The 25119-nt window shown below is 36.0% G+C and overlaps 1 protein-coding gene across 1 annotated transcript in view; it reads left to right on the forward strand.

Annotated features, from left to right (window-relative positions):
- Positions 1-25119, forward strand: part of LOC102807664 (mitogen-activated protein kinase kinase kinase 4-like) — a 320941-nt gene that overhangs the window by 103606 nt on the left and 192216 nt on the right. The window contains exons 11-13 of the mRNA XM_085505174.1: positions 2273-2406; positions 17657-17738; positions 18303-18378. Coding sequence (XP_085361300.1) covers positions 2273-2406; positions 17657-17738; positions 18303-18378 — 292 coding nt within the window. The remainder of the gene's footprint in view (positions 1-2272; positions 2407-17656; positions 17739-18302; positions 18379-25119) is intronic.

A 25119-nucleotide genomic window follows, 5' to 3' on the forward strand; every position in this document is an offset into this window, starting at 1 on the left:
ATCTAGCAGTGAAAATTAAATAGTTTACAATATTTTATTTACCCATTAGTAATGATTGAAATGCAATAATATCACTGCACTAAGAAGACTTCAAACAATTATAGTTACTTCTTGTCACACGCAACGTAATATTACCGTAATTGGTATAGTACAGGTGTGATGGTTCAAATACCAAAATGGCAACAGTAACAAAAAGACTTCCCTGGCAGCGATGATAAAATACGAACACGGAGCCAACAGATGAGGTTTCAACTGGTACTGGTATTATTATACTCTGCAAACATCAAGTACAATAACACGGTAAAACTCCACTACTCCAATAACTAGATACTTAAACTCCAATACAATTCAACGAGCTCTCCGATCTGATCTCAGTGCTGAACAACTCCCCCATATATACCCACACTGTCTATAAATAGACCATTACATCACATACATAATGAGTCTGGAACTTACTACAAATTTCTAGAATGTTCCATTACCTTCTATTGCTTTCTACAGTGTCCTATTACCTATTCAACCAACTTCTAAAAATTCCACCCAGACACAGTACGGTTCTAGAACATTCTCAGTCACACGGAAGTGGTAAACAAGTCGTATGCGACACTTCTCCATTGAAGGTTATGAGCAGACCAACTTTTATCGCTACTGGCTTTCTTAATTATTACATGTACTTGCTCTGAAAACATAGCTTTTACAATTGTTTATTAACAGATGTTGTTCTATGTACAATGAAAACATTTTAAATAATAAACCTTACTGTGTTAATAACAAATTGTATTTGACAACATAAGAATGATTCTGATGCCCAGTGATGATGTTGAAACAAACCCAGGTCCTGGTAATATACTAAGACCTGAATTAACAAAGAAGTCACATCAAGGTTCACTCAGATTTATGAGTGCATTTTCTTGAGCAAGTATATGTATATGTATATAACAAATAGTTTTGTTGCACTTGTGTTCTCTGAGATTCTGAACATGGGTCAGTAGAAGTTTTTAGTTGTCAGTACAAAACTAGATTATGGGAATTATGATAAGTTGTATCCACATAGAGTACATGTACATATTCACCTGTTGCAGATGTTCCTTGTACTACTAATAATCGAATAACTGGGACTGTGACATTCATGTCTCCAGATAGATCTGTCTGCCAATCACCGAAATGTTAAGCGTCCGATGTTTGTGTCACCTCTTTCGAAGACGAGCGCATTTGGCGCTCTATCGATCTCTGGGAGTCCCATGGACACTTATGCCTTTCCACCCTTGCCTTCTGACACTGTTGCGCCTAACCTTCTAGTCGAGTCCCCAGGGGAGTTGCCGGATCTTCCGGATCTGTCCCAGCCAGACGGTACTCTCCCGACGAGCCCCGCGCTGTTCCATCTTCACATATGGAGGCTGTCGCAAGGCTTTTTGGCAGAGTTATCCAAGTTCCTCGCTTCAGCACAGTCAGAGTATGAGTCCAGATGGAGACTCTACATCGTTTGGTGTAACGGGATGTTGATTGATCATCTCCGTCCCTCTATTAGCGAGGTAGCCTATTTTTTTCTTGTATTTATTTGATCAGAGAAAATCTTTATCGACGATTCTTAGATATCGGTCAGTTTTGTTCCCAGTCTTACTAGAGTCTGCTGGACAGAAACTGGTCTCGAGTTTGGCTATGCAACAAGTATTTCCACTCGCACTGTCAGCACTAGCACTTGCAATTTGCACATACAAAAAAAAAGTCAAGAGGGACACAATTCTCTGGGCGGCAGGAAGCACATGTTTGTCTGTTATGGGTAGCACAAGCAAGACCGCTCTGCCTCGAATATTACCATTTCATGTGGATTGTCGGCTTCTTCAGCGACCAGTTTGGAATGCCACCAGGTCTTTGGCTTGATATCTGGTATCTCACTTGAGTAGGTGCTTCGAGCGGGGTTCTGGAGATCTCAGAATGTCTTCATTAACTACTACCTGAGAGGCCTCCAACCCATGGAGGACCAGTGGTCACGGGTCAGACAGTGTTCATGGACCTAGCCCACACCACCAAGAGCCCATGTGCGCGATAGCGTTAGCGCAATGGCGCCCTCGACCGAAGCCAGCCCCTTTCTTAGAGAATATTACCCTCAGATGTTCGACCCTGGTATATTCCCTAATACATGTAGTTTCCGCCTGGGGCTGTAATCTGTAATTAACATGTAATAAATGAAATTTAATATTTTCACGGATTTTCTGGTAGGTATGATTAAGTAAACAAACAGGTTTGTACAACCCTACTATTTTGTTCTCAGTATCATAAGGAAGTGAGTCACTTAGTAACTGGAGACAACAAACAAAAATTAGGACACGGTTTACTGAAGTTTGCTATGAAGTGGATGCAATTTGTGCTTAATAAGTGTGAGCAGGGCAGAGGAACAAGACCAAGGTATGTGCTTTTAGATGTGAGAATCATGTTAAATTGAAATATAAGCTATTATCTGTCAAGTCTGAAATATAAACTATTATCTGTCAAGTCTAAAATAGAAACTATGATCTGTCAAGTCTGAAATAGAAACTATTATCTGTCAAGTCTGAAATAGAAACTATGATCTGTCAAGTCTGAAATATAAATTATGATCTGTCAAGTCTGAAATATAAACTATTATCTGTCAAGTCTGAAATATAAACTATGATCTGTCAAGTCTGAAATATAAACTATTATCTGTCAAGTCTAAAATAGAAACTATTATCTGTCAAGTCTGAAATGTAAACTATTATCTGTCAAGTCTGAAATATAAACTATTATCTGTCAAGTCTGAAATAGAAACTATTATCTGTCAAGTCTGAAATATAAACTATTATCTGTCAAGTCTAAAATAGAAACTATTATCTGTCAAGTCTGAAATATAAACTATTATCTGTCAAGTCTGAAATATAAACTATTATCTGTCAAGTCTGAAATAGAAACTATTATCTGTCAAGTCTGAAATATAAACTATTATCTGTCAAGTCTAAAATAGAAACTATTATCTGTCAAGTCTGAAATGTAAACTATTATCTGTCAAGTTTGAAATATAAACTATGATCTGTCAAGTCTGAAATAGAAACTATTATCTGTCAAGTCTGAAATATAAACTATTATCTGTCAAGTCTGAAATATAAACTATTATCTGTCAAGTCTGAAATATAAACTATTATCTGTCAAGTCTAAAATATAAACTATGATCTGTCAAGTCTGAAATATAAACTATTATCTGTCAAGTCTAAAATAGAAACTATTATCTGTCAAGTCTAAAAAAGAAACTATTATCTGTCAAGTCTAAAATATAAACTATGATCTGTCAAGTCTGAAATATAAACTATTATCTGTCAAGTCTAAAATAGAAACTATTATCTGTCAAGTCTAAAATAGAAACTATTATCTGTCAAGTCTGAAATATAAACTATGATCTGTCAAGTCTGAAATAGAAACTATGATCTGTCAAGTCTGAAATATAATATAAACTATTATCTGTCAAGTCTGAAATATAGACTATGATCTGTCAAGTCCGAAATAGAAACTATTATCTGTCAAGTCTGAAATAGAAACTATGATCTGTCAAGTCTGAAATAGAAACTATTATCTGTCAAGTCTGAAATAGAAACTATGATCTGTCAAGTCTGAAATATAAACTATGATCTGTCAAGTCTGAAATATAAACTATGATCTGTCAAGTCTGAAATAGAAACTATTATCTGTCAAGTCTGAAATATAAACTATGATCTGTCAAGTCTGAAATATAGACTATGATCTGTCAAGTCTGAAATAGAAACTATGATCTGTCAAGTCTAAAATCGAAACTATGATCTGTCAAGTCTGAAATATAGACTATGATCTGTCAAGTCCGAAAAAGAAACTATTATCTGTCAAGTCTGAAATATAAACTATTATCTGTCAAGTCTGAAATATAAACTATTATCTGTCAAGTCTGAAATATAAACTATTATCTGTCAAGTCTGAAATATAAACTATTATCTGTCAAGTCTGAAATAGAAACTATGATCTGTCAAGTCTGAAATATAGACTATGATCTGTCAAGTCCGAAAACGAAACTATTATCTGTCAAGTCTGAAATATAAACTATTATCTGTCAAGTCTGAAATATAAACTATTATCTGTCAAGTCTGAAATATAAACTATTATCTGTCAAGTCTGAAATGTAAACTATTATCTGTCAAGTCTGAAATATAAACTATTATCTGTCAAGTCTGAAATGTAAACTATTATCTGTCAAGTCTGAAATATAAACTATTATCTGTCAAGTCTGAAATATAAACTATTATCTGTCAAGTCTGAAATGTAAACTATTATCTGTCAAGTCTGAAATATAAACTATTATCTGTCAAGTCTGAAATGTAAACTATTATCTGTCAAGTCTGAAATATAAACTATTATCTGTCAAGTCTGAAATATAAACTATTTTCTGTCAAGTCTGAAATATAAACTATTATCTGTCAAGTCTGAAATGTAAACTATTATCTGTCAAGTCTGAAATATAAACTATTATCTGTCAAGTCTGAAATGTAAACTATTATCTGTCAAGTCTGAAATGTAAACTATTATCTGTCAAGTCTGAAATATAAACTATTATCTGTCAAGTCTGAAATATAAACTATTATCTGTCAAGTCTGAAATAGAAACTATTATCTGTCAAGTCTGAAATAGAAACTATTATCTGTCAAGTCTGAAATATAAACTATTATCTGTCAAGTCTAAAATAGAAACTATTATCTGTCAAGTCTGAAATGTAAACTATTATCTGTCAAGTCTGAAATATAAACTATGATCTGTCAAGTCTGAAATATAAACTATTATCTGTCAAGTCTAAAATAGAAACTATTATCTGTCAAGTCTGAAATAGAAACTATTATCTGTCAAGTCTGAAATATAAACTATTATCTGTCAAGTCTGAAATAGAAACTATTATCTGTCAAGTCTGAAATAGAAACTATTATCTGTCAAGTCTGAAATATAAACTATTATCTGTCAAGTCTGAAATATAAACTATGATCTGTCAAGTCTGAAATATAAACTATTATCTGTCAAGTCTAAAATAGAAACTATTATCTGTCAAGTCTGAAATGTAAACTATTTGTCAAGTCTGAAATATAAACTATTATCTGTCAAGTCTGAAATAGAAACTATTATCTGTCAAGTCTGAAATATAAACTATTATCTGTCAAGTCTAAAATAGAAACTATTATCTGTCAAGTCTAAAATAGAAACTATTATCTGTCAAGTCTGAAATATAAACTATTATCTGTCAAGTCTGAAATAGAAACTATTATCTGTCAAGTCTGAAATAGAAACTATTATCTGTCAAGTCTAAAATAGAAACTATTATCTGTCAAGTCTAAAATAGAAACTATTATCTGTCAAGTTTGAAATATAAACTATGATCTGTCAAGTCTGAAATAGAAACTATTATCTGTCAAGTCTGAAATAGAAACTATTATCTGTCAAGTCTGAAATATAAACTATTATCTGTCAAGTCTGAAATATAAACTATTATCTGTCAAGTCTGAAATAGAAACTATTATCTGTCAAGTCTAAAATAGAAACTATTATCTGTCAAGTCTAAAATAGAAACTATTATCTGTCAAGTCTAAAATATAAACTATGATCTGTCAAGTCTGAAATATAAACTATTATCTGTCAAGTCTAAAATAGAAACTATTATCTGTCAAGTCTAAAATAGAAACTATTATCTGTCAAGTCTGAAATATAAACTATGATCTGTCAAGTCTGAAATAGAAACTATGATCTGTCAAGTCTGAAATATAATATAAACTATTATCTGTCAAGTCTGAAATATAGACTATGATCTGTCAAGTCCGAAATAGAAACTATTATCTGTCAAGTCTGAAATAGAAACTATGATCTGTCAAGTCTGAAATAGAAACTATTATCTGTCAAGTCTGAAATAGAAACTATGATCTGTCAAGTCTGAAATATAAACTATGATCTGTCAAGTCTGAAATATAAACTATGATCTGTCAAGTCTGAAATAGAAACTATTATCTGTCAAGTCTGAAATATAAACTATGATCTGTCAAGTCTGAAATATAGACTATGATCTGTCAAGTCTGAAATAGAAACTATGATCTGTCAAGTCTGAAATAGAAACTATTATCTGTCAAGTCTGAAATAGAAACTATGATCTGTCAAGCCTGAACTAGAAAATATTATCTGTCAAGTCTGAAATAGAAACTATGATCTGTCAAGTCTGAAATAAAAACTATTATCTGTCAAGTCTGAAATAGAAACTATGATCTGTCAAGTCTGAAATAGAAACTATTATCTGTCAAGTCTGAAATAGAAACTATTATCTGTCAAGTCTGAAATGTAAACTATGATCTGTCAAGTCTGAAATATAAACTATGATCTGTCAAGTCTGAAATATAGACTATGATCTGTCAAGTCTGAAATATAAACTATTATCTGTCAAGTCTGAAATATAGACTATGATCTGTCAAGTCTGAAATAGAAACTATTATCTGTCAAGTCTGAAATAGAAACTATGATCTGTCAAGTCTGAAATAGAAACTATTATCTGTCAAGTCTGAAATAGAAACTATTATCTGTCAAGTCTGAAATGTAAACTATGATCTGTCAAGTCTGAAATATAAACTACATGTATGATCTGTCAAGTCTGAAATATAAACTATTATCTGTCAAGTCTGAAATATAAACTATTATCTGTCAAGTCTAAAATAGAAACTATTATCTGTCAAGTCTGAAATGTAAACTATTATCTGTCAAGTCTGAAATATAAACTATTATCTGTCAAGTCTGAAATATAAACTATTTTCTGTCAAGTCTGAAATATAAACTATTATCTGTCAAGTCTGAAATGTAAACTATTATCTGTCAAGTCTGAAATATAAACTATTATCTGTCAAGTCTGAAATGTAAACTATTATCTGTCAAGTCTGAAATGTAAACTATTATCTGTCAAGTCTGAAATATAAACTATTATCTGTCAAGTCTGAAATATAAACTATTATCTGTCAAGTCTGAAATAGAAACTATTATCTGTCAAGTCTGAAATAGAAACTATTATCTGTCAAGTCTGAAATATAAACTATTATCTGTCAAGTCTAAAATAGAAACTATTATCTGTCAAGTCTGAAATGTAAACTATTATCTGTCAAGTCTGAAATATAAACTATGATCTGTCAAGTCTGAAATATAAACTATTATCTGTCAAGTCTAAAATAGAAACTATTATCTGTCAAGTCTGAAATAGAAACTATTATCTGTCAAGTCTGAAATATAAACTATTATCTGTCAAGTCTGAAATAGAAACTATTATCTGTCAAGTCTGAAATAGAAACTATTATCTGTCAAGTCTGAAATATAAACTATTATCTGTCAAGTCTGAAATATAAACTATGATCTGTCAAGTCTGAAATATAAACTATTATCTGTCAAGTCTAAAATAGAAACTATTATCTGTCAAGTCTGAAATGTAAACTATTATCTGTCAAGTCTGAAATATAAACTATTATCTGTCAAGTCTGAAATAGAAACTATTATCTGTCAAGTCTGAAATATAAACTATTATCTGTCAAGTCTAAAATAGAAACTATTATCTGTCAAGTCTAAAATAGAAACTATTATCTGTCAAGTCTGAAATATAAACTATTATCTGTCAAGTCTGAAATAGAAACTATTATCTGTCAAGTCTGAAATAGAAACTATTATCTGTCAAGTCTAAAATAGAAACTATTATCTGTCAAGTCTAAAATAGAAACTATTATCTGTCAAGTTTGAAATATAAACTATGATCTGTCAAGTCTGAAATAGAAACTATTATCTGTCAAGTCTGAAATAGAAACTATTATCTGTCAAGTCTGAAATATAAACTATTATCTGTCAAGTCTGAAATATAAACTATTATCTGTCAAGTCTGAAATATAAACTATTATCTGTCAAGTCTAAAATATAAACTATGATCTGTCAAGTCTGAAATATAAACTATTATCTGTCAAGTCTAAAATAGAAACTATTATCTGTCAAGTCTAAAATAGAAACTATTATCTGTCAAGTCTAAAATATAAACTATGATCTGTCAAGTCTGAAATATAAACTATTATCTGTCAAGTCTAAAATAGAAACTATTATCTGTCAAGTCTAAAATAGAAACTATTATCTGTCAAGTCTGAAATATAAACTATGATCTGTCAAGTCTGAAATAGAAACTATGATCTGTCAAGTCTGAAATAGAAACTATGATCTGTCAAGTCTGAAATATAATATAAACTATTATCTGTCAAGTCTGAAATATAGACTATGATCTGTCAAGTCCGAAATAGAAACTATTATCTGTCAAGTCTGAAATAGAAACTATGATCTGTCAAGTCTGAAATAGAAACTATTATCTGTCAAGTCTGAAATAGAAACTATGATCTGTCAAGTCTGAAATATAAACTATGATCTGTCAAGTCTGAAATATAAACTATGATCTGTCAAGTCTGAAATAGAAACTATTATCTGTCAAGTCTGAAATATAAACTATGATCTGTCAAGTCTGAAATATAGACTATGATCTGTCAAGTCTGAAATAGAAACTATGATCTGTCAAGTCTGAAATAGAAACTATTATCTGTCAAGTCTGAAATAGAAACTATGATCTGTCAAGCCTGAACTAGAAAATATTATCTGTCAAGTCTGAAATAGAAACTATGATCTGTCAAGTCTGAAATAAAAACTATTATCTGTCAAGTCTGAAATAGAAACTATGATCTGTCAAGTCTGAAATAGAAACTATTATCTGTCAAGTCTGAAATAGAAACTATTATCTGTCAAGTCTGAAATGTAAACTATGATCTGTCAAGTCTGAAATATAAACTATGATCTGTCAAGTCTGAAATATAGACTATGATCTGTCAAGTCTGAAATATAAACTATTATCTGTCAAGTCTGAAATATAGACTATGATCTGTCAAGTCTGAAATATAAACTATTATCTGTCAAGTCTGAAATATAGACTATGATCTGTCAAGTCTGAAATAGAAACTATTATCTGTCAAGTCTGAAATGTAAACTATGATCTGTCAAGTCTGAAATATAAACTATGATCTGTCAAGTCTGAAATATAGACTATGATCTGTCAAGTCTGAAATATAAACTATTATCTGTCAAGTCTGAAATATAGACTATGATCTGTCAAGTCTGAAATAGAAACTATTATCTGTCAAGTCTGAAATAGAAACTATGATCTGTCAAGTCTGAAATAGAAACTATTATCTGTCAAGTCTGAAATAGAAACTATTATCTGTCAAGTCTGAAATGTAAACTATGATCTGTCAAGTCTGAAATATAAACTACATGTATGATCTGTCAAGTCTGAAATATAAACTATTATCTGTCAAGTCTGAAATATAAACTATTATCTGTCAAGTCTAAAATAGAAACTATTATCTGTCAAGTCTGAAATGTAAACTATTATCTGTCAAGTCTGAAATATAAACTATTATCTGTCAAGTCTGAAATATAAACTATTTTCTGTCAAGTCTGAAATATAAACTATTATCTGTCAAGTCTGAAATGTAAACTATTATCTGTCAAGTCTGAAATATAAACTATTATCTGTCAAGTCTGAAATGTAAACTATTATCTGTCAAGTCTGAAATGTAAACTATTATCTGTCAAGTCTGAAATATAAACTATTATCTGTCAAGTCTGAAATATAAACTATTATCTGTCAAGTCTGAAATAGAAACTATTATCTGTCAAGTCTGAAATAGAAACTATTATCTGTCAAGTCTGAAATATAAACTATTATCTGTCAAGTCTAAAATAGAAACTATTATCTGTCAAGTCTGAAATGTAAACTATTATCTGTCAAGTCTGAAATATAAACTATGATCTGTCAAGTCTGAAATATAAACTATTATCTGTCAAGTCTAAAATAGAAACTATTATCTGTCAAGTCTGAAATAGAAACTATTATCTGTCAAGTCTGAAATATAAACTATTATCTGTCAAGTCTGAAATAGAAACTATTATCTGTCAAGTCTGAAATAGAAACTATTATCTGTCAAGTCTGAAATATAAACTATTATCTGTCAAGTCTGAAATATAAACTATGATCTGTCAAGTCTGAAATATAAACTATTATCTGTCAAGTCTAAAATAGAAACTATTATCTGTCAAGTCTGAAATGTAAACTATTATCTGTCAAGTCTGAAATATAAACTATTATCTGTCAAGTCTGAAATAGAAACTATTATCTGTCAAGTCTGAAATATAAACTATTATCTGTCAAGTCTAAAATAGAAACTATTATCTGTCAAGTCTAAAATAGAAACTATTATCTGTCAAGTCTGAAATATAAACTATTATCTGTCAAGTCTGAAATAGAAACTATTATCTGTCAAGTCTGAAATAGAAACTATTATCTGTCAAGTCTAAAATAGAAACTATTATCTGTCAAGTCTAAAATAGAAACTATTATCTGTCAAGTTTGAAATATAAACTATGATCTGTCAAGTCTGAAATAGAAACTATTATCTGTCAAGTCTGAAATAGAAACTATTATCTGTCAAGTCTGAAATATAAACTATTATCTGTCAAGTCTGAAATATAAACTATTATCTGTCAAGTCTGAAATATAAACTATTATCTGTCAAGTCTAAAATATAAACTATGATCTGTCAAGTCTGAAATATAAACTATTATCTGTCAAGTCTAAAATAGAAACTATTATCTGTCAAGTCTAAAATAGAAACTATTATCTGTCAAGTCTAAAATATAAACTATGATCTGTCAAGTCTGAAATATAAACTATTATCTGTCAAGTCTAAAATAGAAACTATTATCTGTCAAGTCTAAAATAGAAACTATTATCTGTCAAGTCTGAAATATAAACTATGATCTGTCAAGTCTGAAATAGAAACTATGATCTGTCAAGTCTGAAATAGAAACTATGATCTGTCAAGTCTGAAATATAATATAAACTATTATCTGTCAAGTCTGAAATATAGACTATGATCTGTCAAGTCCGAAATAGAAACTATTATCTGTCAAGTCTGAAATAGAAACTATGATCTGTCAAGTCTGAAATAGAAACTATTATCTGTCAAGTCTGAAATAGAAACTATGATCTGTCAAGTCTGAAATATAAACTATGATCTGTCAAGTCTGAAATATAAACTATGATCTGTCAAGTCTGAAATAGAAACTATTATCTGTCAAGTCTGAAATATAAACTATGATCTGTCAAGTCTGAAATATAGACTATGATCTGTCAAGTCTGAAATAGAAACTATGATCTGTCAAGTCTGAAATAGAAACTATTATCTGTCAAGTCTGAAATAGAAACTATGATCTGTCAAGCCTGAACTAGAAAATATTATCTGTCAAGTCTGAAATAGAAACTATGATCTGTCAAGTCTGAAATAAAAACTATTATCTGTCAAGTCTGAAATAGAAACTATGATCTGTCAAGTCTGAAATAGAAACTATTATCTGTCAAGTCTGAAATAGAAACTATTATCTGTCAAGTCTGAAATGTAAACTATGATCTGTCAAGTCTGAAATATAAACTATGATCTGTCAAGTCTGAAATATAGACTATGATCTGTCAAGTCTGAAATATAAACTATTATCTGTCAAGTCTGAAATATAGACTATGATCTGTCAAGTCTGAAATAGAAACTATTATCTGTCAAGTCTGAAATAGAAACTATGATCTGTCAAGTCTGAAATAGAAACTATTATCTGTCAAGTCTGAAATAGAAACTATTATCTGTCAAGTCTGAAATGTAAACTATGATCTGTCAAGTCTGAAATATAAACTATTATCTGTCAAGTCTGAAATATAAACTATTATCTGTCAAGTCTAAAATAGAAACTATGATCTGTCAAGTCTGAAATAGAAACTATTATCCGTCAAGTCTGAAATATAAACTATTATCTGTCAAGTCTAAAATATAAACTATTATCTGTCAAGTCTGAAATGTAAACTATGATCTGTCAAGTCTGAAATATAAACTATTATCTGTTAAGCCTAAAATATAAACTATTATCTGTCAAGTCTGAAATATAAACTATTATCTGTTAAGTCTAAAATATAAACTATTATCTGTCAAGTCTGAAATATAAACTATGATCTGTCAAGTCTAAAATAGAAACTATTATCTGTCAAGTCTGAAATAGAAACTATTATCTGTCAAGTCTGAAATAGAAACTATTATCTGTCAAGTCTGAAATAGAAACTCTGATCTATCAAGTCTGAAATATAAACTATTATCTGTCAAGTCTGAAATATAAACTATTATCTGTCAAGTCTAAAATAGAAACTATTATCTGTCAAGTCTGAAATAGAAACTCTGATCTATCAAGTCTGAAATATAAACTATTATCTGTCAAGTCTGAAATATAAACTATGATGTGTCAAGTCTGAAATATAGACTATGATCTGTCAAGTCCGAAATAGAAACTATTATCTGTCAAGTCTGAAATAGAAACTCTGATCTATCAAGTCTGAAATATAAACTATTATCTGTCAAGTCTGAAATATAAACTATGATGTGTCAAGTCTGAAATATAGACTATGATCTGTCAAGTCTGAAATAGAAACTATGATGTGTCAAGTCTGAAATATAAACTATGATCTGTCAAGTCCGAAATAGAAACTATTATCTGTCAAGTCCGAAATAGAAACTCTGATCTATCAAGTCTGAAATATAAACTATTATCTGTCAAGTCTGAAATATAAACTATGATGTGTCAAGTCTGAAATATAAACTATTATCTGTCAAGTCTAAAATAGAAACTATTATCTGTCAAGTCTGAAATATAAACTATGATCTGTCAAGTCTGAAATATAAACTATTATCTGTCAAGTCTGAAATATAAACTATGATCTGTCAAGTCTGAAATAGAAACTATTATCTGTCAAGTCTAAAATAGAAACTATTATCTGTCAAGTCTAAAATATAAACTATTATCTGTCAAGTCTGAAATATAAACTATGATCTGTCAAGTCTGAAATATAAACTATTATCTGTCAAGTCTAAAATAGAAACTACGATCTGTCAAGTCTGAAATATAAACTATTATCTGTCAAGTCTGAAATATAAACTATTATCTGTCAAGTCTGAAATAGAAACTATTATCTGTCAAGTCTGAAATAGAAACTATTATCTGTCAAGTCTGAAATGTAAACTATGATCTGTCAAGTCTGAAATATAAACTATTATCTGTCAAGTCTGAAATATAGACTATGATCTGTCAAGTCTGAAATATAAACTATTATCTGTCAAGTCTGAAATATAAACTATGATGTGTCAAGTCTGAAATATAGACTATTATCTGTCAAGTCTGAAATATAAACTATGATCTGTCAAGTCTGAAATATAAACTATTATCTGTCAAGTCTGAAATATAAGCTATTATCTGTCAAGTCTAAAATAGAAACTATGATCTGTCAAGTCTGAAATAGAAACTATGATCTGTCAAGTCTGAAATATAAACTATTATCTGTCAAGTCTGAAATATAAGCTATTATCTGTCAAGTCTAAAATAGAAACTATGATCTGTCAAGTCTGAAATAGAAACTATTATCTGTCAAGTCTGAAATAGAAACTATGATCTGTCAAGTCTAAAATAGAAACTATGATCTGTCAAGTCTAAAATAGAAACTATTATCTGTCAAGTCTGAAATAGAAACTATTATATGTCAAGTCTGAAATAGCATCATTGATCATTTGTAAATCCTGCTACAATTTTGAAAACCAAAGATGTTTTTTAGTCCCCGTTCAGGCGCAGCCTGAAAAGGGGACTTATAATTCAGGTTTTGTCTTTTTTCCGTCTCCAACATTTTCTCAGAAATTCTACAGCAGGTATCAGTGAAACTTGGCAGGTTGATGAACAAGTGTCTTCCGAGTATGCACGTAATTTTTTTTCCAGATCTGAAAATCCCAAGTGGGTCTTTTTCACGATTTTTATCAAAAATTACCTCTCCCGGCAACATTGAAAGAACGTCTGCGCATGCTCAGAATAAATTAATTACTGTAAAATACTTTATTTTTGCTTGCAACATTTTTTTGCTATTTTCGCTGAAGGAATGTTTCAGTTAAAATAAAATCCAGCGAATATTCCATTTTTCCTATATTTTACAATCAAACTTGTCAAAAATCAATGAAAATAAATTCAATACAAAAACAGCCAGAAAAAGTCTTTTGAGCGAATGATAATTCCAGCTGAAATAAAATATTTTACAGTAGATTAGATCTGTGAGTAACGCTACAGCACGTGATTTCTCCATTGCGTTCAATTTATTATAGTACTGTTTATACATGTATTCTGTTCGGCTCAGTGGTCTCATTCACTAGTTACTAGAAGAACTAGTAACCTTATTTGATTTCAAGAACTTCAAGAAGGCGGCATAAGAGACGTGTTTGCAAAGGTAAGTTCTTCAGTTTCTACAAAATTGAATGTATTTTGGGGTGCGATTGGTGTACATTCCGTGATGTACGTATAGACGTGAATATTATGATGATTGCCAGCTTTATATTCTTGTGAAAAGCCAAAAAAGCAAATAATTGTCTCCAATCTACGCAACTAGTTTGTAAATTGTATACCCTGTCAAATTATTGTACACGGACGATTAATTCATCTGGACATAGTTTTAAGTAAGTTAGTAAATCGTTATCCGGTCTTTTGCTTGTGACGCGATTTCTGAAATATCCACAACTCGGGGGGGGGGGGATGTCCCTGTGTCGATCAATTTATTCATTATATAATAGTAGGTTGCATATGATTATATTCGTATTTTTATGTTGTGAGCATTAAACTGTTAGTTGTAATGAAGATTTTGCCGATCTCGTACGATTCAACATGGCCGATGTGCAGTGACAACACGTGTATGGACGTTCGGTCGAGTAGTCTGCAACGGACCATGAAATCGCCCGGCGTTTTTTCGGCATTTTTTTTTTAGTTTTTTTTTAAATATTTCAGATATTTCATTCACTCCTGGCGCCTAAAAGAGTCTACTTTATATTTTACCGTAGTCATTGACACCTATTGTGAATAGCCGGAATGGGTAAGCTTCGTTTCGACAATGAGCTGTTATTTCTGCGAACAATGTTAAATTATTCTTTGAATGCTCAGTTTATATTTTGAAAACAACTAATTTTTTGATTAAAAAAAAAATCATGCCGTTTTCCCTGTCAAAATCAAAGCATAAAGATCTTGCCAGAACATCGGTAAATCTACTACCACGTTGCGTTCACCACGAGGTCACTGAACCGTCATTAACATATTTAAATGAGCCACGTGTAAATGAGAACAAGGCGGATATCTATCGCTTCGCGCATTTACATTCGACCGAAATCATTCGTTTACGATGAAACTAAGTTGAATATTACTTCCAATTTATAAAAATTCAACGAATTAAATTTTTGTGCATTATTATAATCATTACTGAATAATAATAAACAATTGCAATACTTCGAAAACAAGCAAGTTATTCACTTGCGAAACACAGAATGACCAGATTGTGCTACCGTGATCATTCGCTACCGGTACTAACCACTAAGCAATGTATTCGTATTTGTATTTATTCGAAACTTCTTTTAGAACATACTTTACTTTTCGTTATCAACAAGATTATAAAAAAAATAATGGATGTTACAGTATGTGAATTTTTTGGGGGGATTCAATTCCAACATTTCGCGATGCCTATGAACCAAAGGCCTTTCACTCTTCTCTGAGTGTGACACCTAAACCAGAGGTTTTATGGTGTATAAATTGGCACTAATGAAAAGGCTGTTGAACCTTATTCAAATTTATAAATACATGTTATTATGTATTTCATTATGAAAACTGACTAAATTAAATGTGATCTTATTTTTAATTATGATTATGATTTATATCGGTAATGACGTTTTCATCCAATATTAATTGTGCAATTGTTAAAATGCCTACCTACACATTTATTGTTTTTGTTTCTGTTGCCCTGAAATAGACATTTGTAAAAAAAAAAAAAAAAAATTAAAAAAATCATGCTTGATTAAAATTAAAAAAAAATAGATGTAGTCATGTAGCCCCTTCCTGTTACCTGTTTTCAACTTCTTCCAAAGTAAAACTGGGAAAGCCTTGTAATCGCCATACAATCATCAACTGTGGGAAAACTTGTATGTTATTGAAAATCTTTATTTTGTTGTCTGTGAATTAATATAATATTTGAAATGGCGTAATGGTGCAAAATATTCTCAAACAATCAGTCTTCTGATGACACTACACTGCGCATTTATGCACAGTCAGTATCCCAATGCGCGATCACAGCTTACTAAGTGATGATTGTGGTTGAAATGGAAAACTGAATACAAAAATCCAGTAATATCTCAAACGAATTTCCGTCTGCTGTGAATGCATGTTTCGTTGCATCAAATAAATAAGTGATTGAGCAATAACAAATGTGATTTTATGTATTAGGTCATTGAATGTATCCAAAAACATGGTACCAATGATCTGAAATTTCAGGAGTGCTCGCTGAAGGTTTATCAATCCTGCGTATTGTCTTGTTCTTTTTCAATCCTGCATTTCAGTTACTAGAATTCATACTAAAAAAATAGTTTCTGTTTTTCTTCTAATAATTCGTCCACTTTCAAAAACAAATATTTTTCCATAGTCGAAGTGCTAGAAGAATACAAAACTACTATGATTTCATAGCGATACCTGTAGGGCCATTGTCAATTAGTTCGCCTGATCAACACAGCGTTATACATATGACTGATATTGAATCACGGAGAGTAAAATCTTGTGATACTAATCTCTAGAACCAACTCAACATATGTCTTATGAACCCACATGTGTATGTCTTTGACTATACTTATTTTAACTTATTTTTTTTTTTTTTTTTTTTTACAGTGGTGCTGTGAACTGCTTCAATTTCGCAAGGCAATTTTTTCTGGGTTCCTACAACAGGGAGTGTCAGGGACTTTATTGAAATGTTGTACACAAATTTCACAAAATCCTAAATATATCTAGAAGTGAAAATTAAATGGTTTACAGTATTTTATACCCATTAATAATGATTGAAATGCAATAATATCACTGCACTAAAAAGACTTCAAACAATTATTTGTTTCTTCACCATTGAAGGGAATGAGCAGACCAACCTTTATCGCAACTGGCTTTCTTAATTATTACATGTACTTGCTCTGAAAACATAGCTTTTACAATTGTTTAAATTAACAGATGTTGTTCTATGTACAATGAATACATTTTAAATAATAAACCTTACTGTGTTAATAACAAATTGTATTTGACAACATGAGAATGATTCTGATGCCCAGTGGTGATGTTGAAACAAACCCAGGTCTTGGTAATATACTAAGACCTGATTAACAAAGGAGTCATGTACATCAAGGTTCACTCAGATTTATGAATGCAGTTTCTTGAGCAAGTATACATGTATGACAAATAGTTTTGTTGCACTTGTGTACTCTGAGATTCTGAACATGGGTCAGTGGAAGTTTTTAGTTGTCAATACAAAACTAGATCATCGGGAATCACTTTATGATGAGTTGTAACCACAAAGAGTACATATTTATTCACCTGTTTGCAGATGTTCCTTGTACAACTTTATAATCAAATAACGGGGACTGTGACATTTCATGTCTTGTTCTATTTGTTTTAGATGGGCAAATCAGGGATTTGAATTTTTGATCCTAGCTTGTGACATCAGAAATGTGACTAACCTAACCAATGAAGATTTTCAGGTATGTCAGTTTGTCTATTACTAAAAAAAAATAACCATTGCACTTTATCATTGTAGTCAGGTTTATTTGCGCATATAATGATGACATATTCAATTCTCTAATTTTGATGAAAAAATGAAAACCTTAATTGTTAGACAGATTTAAAACACTTTAAAATCAAATTTAAAACACTTTAAAATCAAATTTGACTTCTATATTAACCTCAGGAGAATTAAGTACATTCATAAAAATAATTAAAAGCTTTCTTTTACTTTTGAATGTTATGTATCTGTTCTGAATTTGAAACAAAGAATATCAGAGCCTCGTTTAAGAACATGTAATCGCAATCTAAATGGTTTATGGATCCACGCTCTAATGTTTTCTCGTCCGCCCTCGGTCGTTTTCCAAAAGTGCACTCCGCACTTTGCATCCGTTCTTTGTGTTTTTCACACCTCTTACATACCTCAGAGATGACATATCTTATATTAAAATTTGTTCACTAATGGGTTATGTCATGTTTTCCATGGTCTATGTACATGTACACTATGTTTTAATCAATTGATGAACATCACTTTATAATTACAGAATTTGAAGACTTTGTTGAATAACTGTATAACACATGTAATTGGAACACAGGACAAACCTAACCCTTGTAGTCCAGGTATGTTAACATTTTGCTTCAATTTGTTTGTGTAGTATTTGTACATGTTCACGGTACACCAAGTATGGGCTAAGATTTAAGCTAAACAGCAGTTAATGCTAAGAAACGACACTAGAGACCAAGTCTTGGCTGAGAGCAGAAGGGGTGTGAGCCACGGCCAAGTGTCGTCGCCGAAACCTGCTCCGTGATGTGAGTCACAGATTTGATTCACATCACGGAGAGATTAGCATGGTACTTGATCGAGGCCAGTCAACGCAGGGGTCACCGCCCGACCGTCGTTGCAGATACCATTTCCGTGCACAGAGTCGCATGTTTGACTCTATTCATGTAAAATGGAAGCGTGTTAATCGAGTGGTGCCCGCATGCACTGCGATGACAACCCCCAAATTATGAGATGGCCGGAAGTGGCGCAGTGACAAGCAAGCCAAGGAATCGGTATCAATGAACCTGGGAATTAATTGTTAAAGCATTAAAGTACATAAATGTGATATTGCTCGTGATATGTAAAATACAGCGGTGGTGGTCACGACTGAAAGTGAAGTAAATGATGCAAACGTGTCAAGATAAATGTCCAAAGGGAAATATAGTTCATGTAAATAAATGTAACGAGGTAATAACGAGCGGGTACAAAGTTGGATGGTCAAAGGCAGCACCACGGCATAGCACCACGGCATAGCACATACATAGATGTGGCAAACGAAATGCCAGCGGGAGAGTCACATGAATTTGAGAATCACAAGGTGATAGGAGGAGGCATCTAAGATGAATGTCCGCAGAGGATGCGAGGCACTGCTTGTAGCGTTGACGAAGGTGTGTCGATATACACTTGGTATGCGTCGCTTTGCCATCTTCCTAGAGTCTTGATTAACCAATCTGGCACGTTCGCTTCTGTCGCAGTTGTCGCTGCCCCTCGTCTGAAGCTGTGGGTTGTGTACAGGTGTGGATTTTGGATCCCAGCTCTAGTCAACAGGTTGCGCAAGTGGGTAGTTAGGCTTTGTTGTGTAAGCCAACTCCCTGAGTGGAACTGGAAGGCTGGTGTTTGGGGTGATGGGGCACAGATGCTGCGCTACTTGGTGTACACATGAACGGCACAGACTGAGGTGAATGAAGGTGCAATTTTGATGATGCAGCCGTGACGAAATGGATCTGTTTTGGAGGCACGTAACTGGACATGTAGCTCGATTGTACATGTTATGTCTTTGACGAGTAAGGTACAGGTTTTGTCAAAATTCTGGGGCGACGTTGCAGTAAATTCGCTGACTCTTAGGAATCCAAAAAATGCGACCGTAAATGCTGATCATAGCATGAGTTTGTCATTTGTGTGAATAGATGGGTGCGTTCTGAGTGATTCTTTCAGGCGTCTTAAAATGTAAATAGTGATAGGGTGTGACTGGGTATGCTGGTAGCCAGTATAGGTCACAGAAGTTGTGGTAGCGTTTTTGGCCAACTTGGTATGTTTACTACAACACCTACCAGAAAGTCCGTGGAAATAATAAATTTCATTTATTACTCGTAGGCTTAACTACAGATTGCAGCCCCAATTGGAAACTATTAGGGAATATAGCCCGTTCACAAAGAATACCTTAGGGTAGTATTCCCTATAGAAATAAAGGCCTCTCCTAAGGGGTCACCCTCAGGGTGCTCACACTCGCGAGGCCCAATCCAATTAATCTCTTTTGTTTCCGCGACCAACGAGTACAGATATTTTTCAGCTCGGTTGCGACGCATGGACAAAAGTGCAGGTTACAGTTATATGACTGAGAATCTAGGAATCTAGTATTGGTGATCAACCTAATTACGATAAAGGCTTTCCATTATTAGGGACCCCTTTTTTTTTACCTGTGTTGAATCGCCAGGTCAGTTTTTTATTCACACAGGTCCCGAATTTGTTAGCGGTAAATTTGCTTGATTTTTTACTATATCATTTTCATGTTTTTTTCGGACTGCAATATGCCTAAGTCGTAAAAAAGACAAAGTATGTCTCGACACAACAGTCGGGACATAAGACATGCTCATCCTGCCTTTTTCAATGCCTGTTTGGGTCCCGCCTATTGCCTTTCACGCTCGGTTGTATCAAGGACTCTGGGCATTGCCTGAGGGTCTCTGTGATCGATTGGATCCTAAAACGTAGTTGCATTGAGGGAGGTGAAAAGCTGAAGGCAAGCGATTAAAAGCTGGTAGTCGCGATAAAAGAGGAAATCCCTAGCTGCAAGCTAGCTATGTAATGTCTGTTTCAATGAGTGAAAAATCTCTCCCTCCACTTGGTAATCGCCGAGACTGTTGGAGAGTTGGCACGATCTGACTCCCTGCTCGAGGTGGCAGGGTCGACGATTGAGACAGGCCGCCGGAACAGTTTACCGTTGAGGTAACGGAAAGGGCGGTCGATCGGTCGATCGGTCCATCGGATATTACCGAAGCTAATGAACATCGGTCAACCGCTTTTGCAGGGAGATCGAAGTTCCCAGTCACCACGGCGACTGACATTGATAAACGGCGTGTTTCCTCATGGGCGCCGACATCGGCACTAAGTCCCGCGGTGGAATCGGCACGTCTCTTAGAGACCGAACCGTTTCAATCCTCCGGTACTTTACAGTTACCGACGCAGCCTGAGTGCATTGCGCAATCACAGGGACAGGCCCAGTTGCCTCCCTGTACTGATACTAGTCAAGGTGGAAAACTACTTTCCCAGGGTGAAGAGATGGCTTAGACAGTCTGGATGCGTAGTCTGGCTTCAAAATTCAAATCCATTCTGCAGTCTCAGGGTAGAACTCAGGAGGACCTAGGGGAGGTAAGTCAGGTGGAGGGGTAGAGTGTCAGTGGGGGGACAATTCACATCAGCAGGAAGGGGAGCGCCCACTTCTTTTCTAGAAGGGGGCCCTCTCTCCGGAACGAATTGCCTTATGCAACCTTGGTCGTATTCCCCACCCCCTCTCAGGCTCGGGCTAACCAGGCATTGTTTCCTACGTCTTCCCAAGCCGCACAGAGTGTCCTCTTTTATGACTCTGCGAGGGGGGGTCTCTCCAGTGTTGGTACCCCTGGACAGGCTGGTACGCAACCCTCTTATGGGGGACAGCGACCACTTCCCCGACAGGAGGGGGCGAGCGCTTTGTCGTTTCTCGTCCCTACTTGGCAGGGCAGTCACAGGATACCCAACCAACCGGAGCCCAGCTGTCCCTTACTAATATGCAGTTAAGGTCACAGCTTGTGAACTGTGCAGTGACGGCCGCGAGACTCTTGTTTCGTACGGGCCGGTGGTAACCCCCCCCCCGAACGGGGGAGTCACCTTTGGACCTGTTTTCATCGGCTCTCTCCTCTCCCACTGCCGATGTGGAGACCACGCCCACCAGGCCAACTCCCCAGGGCACCTCGTGTGACCCAGGCTCTGGAGGGGGCTCAGAGGGCGATGGAGGGGCGATTGGTAACCTTCGAGAGAAAAGGACAAACAACTTGAATCTGATTTCCTAGCAGTCACGTCCAATGCCTTCCGTTGGGTCAATCGATACCCCATTGGGGCTACGCAAACCGTTGATGGTTTCCCTGAGTGGGACACTCACGCGGTACCACAGCCTTCTCCACGGGTTCCCCGTCCCCATCCTGGTACCCATACTTTCGTTAAGGCGGGTAGTGCAGATGGGGAAAGCCACGTTGCGTGGTCGTTTGACCGGCACAAGAGCCTACTAGTGCATATGGCTTTACGAGCGGAACTTAGACCCATTAAGTTTTTAGAATGGGCTTCTCTAGCATTAGAGCGCCAGCTCACCTTGCTAAGTTCCGACCGTCTGGATGCTCAGCAACGAATCTCGATCCTCGAGCAGATGGGCCAATTCCTGGTGGCGCAGAGAGTCGCTATGTGCGATATCCTGCAAGTCCATACTGCCCTTTTGGCAGGAGCGGTTTCGGCTGAGCACGAGGCAGTTCTGGGTCTGTGCGCCTGTCCTACTCCAGCGGGAAGCAAGTTTGATCCCCTGCGGAGAAGGCCTTGGCCTTGGTTTGGCGATTGCAACGTATCAGCGTATCCAATTGAAGTAATCGTCTCTGTTGGCTAGGGTAGCTAGTCCTTCTGGTCAACAGGTCAGAACAAAACTGCAAGGCAACCCAGGTAGTACGTCCGCCGCTCGTAGCCTCAACCGACGAGGATCTAAGCACTCATGGTCTCCTTCTAAGGGGCAGAAGAAGACTGGGAGCGGGAAGCTTCAACGAAAGCCCATGAAACGTGACGTTGCTGGTTGGCGTTCTGACACTTCTATGGACCGGGGGGCCGCGAAGTCTTTTTGAAGGTTTCGTCGGCTGCCTGGACATGGATGGCGGTACGACTGCGGGTCTCCTTCCCCGGGGTCCCCGGGCTCAGTTTCCCCCTCTTCGTCCTCCCATTTTGGAGGAGGGGGGAACACTAGCTTCGAACCCCCATCCGCTTCCTTCCCGTGGGATCGCGCCTTATGCAGCACATACCTGCTTGGCGCAGGAGGGTTCCCGATCCCTGGACTCTCGAAGTAGTGTCGCGTGGGTATCAGATTCCTCTCCGGTCTCCTCCTCCTCTGACTCCTCACCCTCCTTCAGTTCTTATTTTTATTATTATTATTCCTTTATTTCAGACCAAAAGAGTCCCATATTAAATACATAACAAACACCAACACTAATAAATACAACGAGGGATGAGTTCAAGGTGGAGACGATCCAACAGAAAGTAGCAAGCCTTCTGGAGAAAAGGGCGATACGCCTAGTGGGGAACTCTCATGTATCACCAGGGTTCTATTCCCGCATCTTTCTCATTCTGAAGAGTTCGGGGGGTGTCATCCAGTCCTAGACCTCAGTCGGCTGAATGGGTTTGTGGATGGAAACACCGCTTCGGTACTTCTGTCAGTGCACTCGGGCGATTGGTAGATGTCGCTGGATCTGAGCGACGCTTAACTCCACATTCCCATTCACCACTCATGCAGCCGGTATCTCAGATTTCCCTCGTGTCTGTGCACGACACCGTATGTCTTCACTAGAGTGCTAAGACAGGTGACCCAGCTGCTACACCGGTCATTGGTCTATCTGAACCCATATCTCGACGACTGGTTAATACACAACCGAGACAGGGAGGTCTTAGTGGAGCATGTGCGTTTGACGCAGACGCTCCTACACGAGTTGGGCTTTTTTAATAAATATTGCCAAGTCCAACCCAATACTGTCCCACAGCCTGGTTTTCTGGGTATGCAGTTCGACACGAAGCAAGGGTGCGTTTGCCCCTCGCAGGATTGATGCGGCTCTCTGGTAGTCGTCAGTCAACTCCAGTCGACGGGATTGGTGTCTATGTGCGAACTGTTGCGGCCTTTTGGCAAATGACTTCACTTCATCGTCTGGTTCCGTTAGCAGCTCTCCGATCTCAACTGAGGTGCTCACTGGACTACAGGGTCCACTTACAGAACCTGCCGTTTAGGGTTCAATCGTCGGACCAACCGATGACGGCCCCCTTTTGGCGAAAAGACGCATGGCACTTGGAAACGGGAACACCCCTAGATCTGACGACTCCCTTGCTGACTCTCATTACAGATGCGTCGCCCAGGGATGGGGCGGTCATCTGAGGGACCTTCAGGTCCAAAGGGACGTGGCTGTCTGCATACTGGACATAAGGAGATTCTCCTTTGATGCCTGGATAACCATGTTGAGCTTACCGCAACAGTGGCAGACGCCCTCTTTGGTTCCAGAATGCCGGGTGGCAGACCTCCCAATGGGTGGCGGACTGGCTGTTTTGTCTCTGGGACAGGTCCTAGAAAGTTCTGTTTGCCAATCACTGGAATGCCAAGCTCTCGATGTACATGTCACTCCTCCCGGAGACGAGCGCTTTTGCCATGTACGCTCTATAGATCTCTTTCTCCTTCCAACTGGGCACCATGTGTTGGAGAATTTGTGACTCGTGCCCATCTGTCTACTGACTTGGGTGGCAACCAATTGGCCTGTGAAGGTGTGGCTCCCAAAGTTGCTGGAACTTCTAGTCAAGTCTTCCGTAGAGTTGCTGGATCTTCCGGTTTTGTTGTCCCTGCCAAACGGCACTCTACTGATGAGCCCCGCGCTATTCCATATTCACGCGTGGAGGCTATCAATTAACTCGTGCAAGCACTAGGCTTTTCTGCAGAGTTGTCCAAGTTACTCGCGTTGGCACAGTCGAACGGCACCAGATGTTTGTACGAATCCATATGGAGAGCGTACATTGATTGGTGCGACAGAAGGGAGATTGATCATCTCAGTCCCTCTATTAGCGAGGTAGCCGATTGTTTCCTATATCTTTTGATCAAGGAAAATCTATATAGACAATTCTTGGATACTTGTCAGTTTTTTTTCCCAGTTTTATCAGAATCTGCTGGACTGAAACTTGTTTCGAGTTCTATTATATTACAACTGTTTTAGTCTTTCCGCTTGAAGGGGCCACGCGCCAAAGGGCTAGCTAATCCTCCTGACTGGGACTTGACGTTGGTCTAACGGTGTTACGACACCCCCTTTGAGTCTATGGATAAGGCAGACGCTAATTATGTCACTTTGTAAACAGTTTTTTTCTTTTGACTCTAGCGTCAGGTAGGCGACGCTCAGAGCTATGGGGCACTGTCCTTTAGTAGCGGATGTGCCTCTTTTATGAACTCACTGGTTATTTTGAAGACTCGGCGGGGCTTTCTTGCCAGGAATCCCAGGGCGTGACCCTGAGCCGACTGTCCTCCCACGCCTCACTTACATAGTGGGCAAGGAGGACCGTCTGGGACGGAT

This window comes from Saccoglossus kowalevskii, chromosome 11, assembly GCF_978046115.1.
Source record: "Saccoglossus kowalevskii chromosome 11, keSacKowa6.1, whole genome shotgun sequence".
NCBI classification, from domain to species: Eukaryota; Metazoa; Hemichordata; class Enteropneusta; family Harrimaniidae; genus Saccoglossus; species Saccoglossus kowalevskii.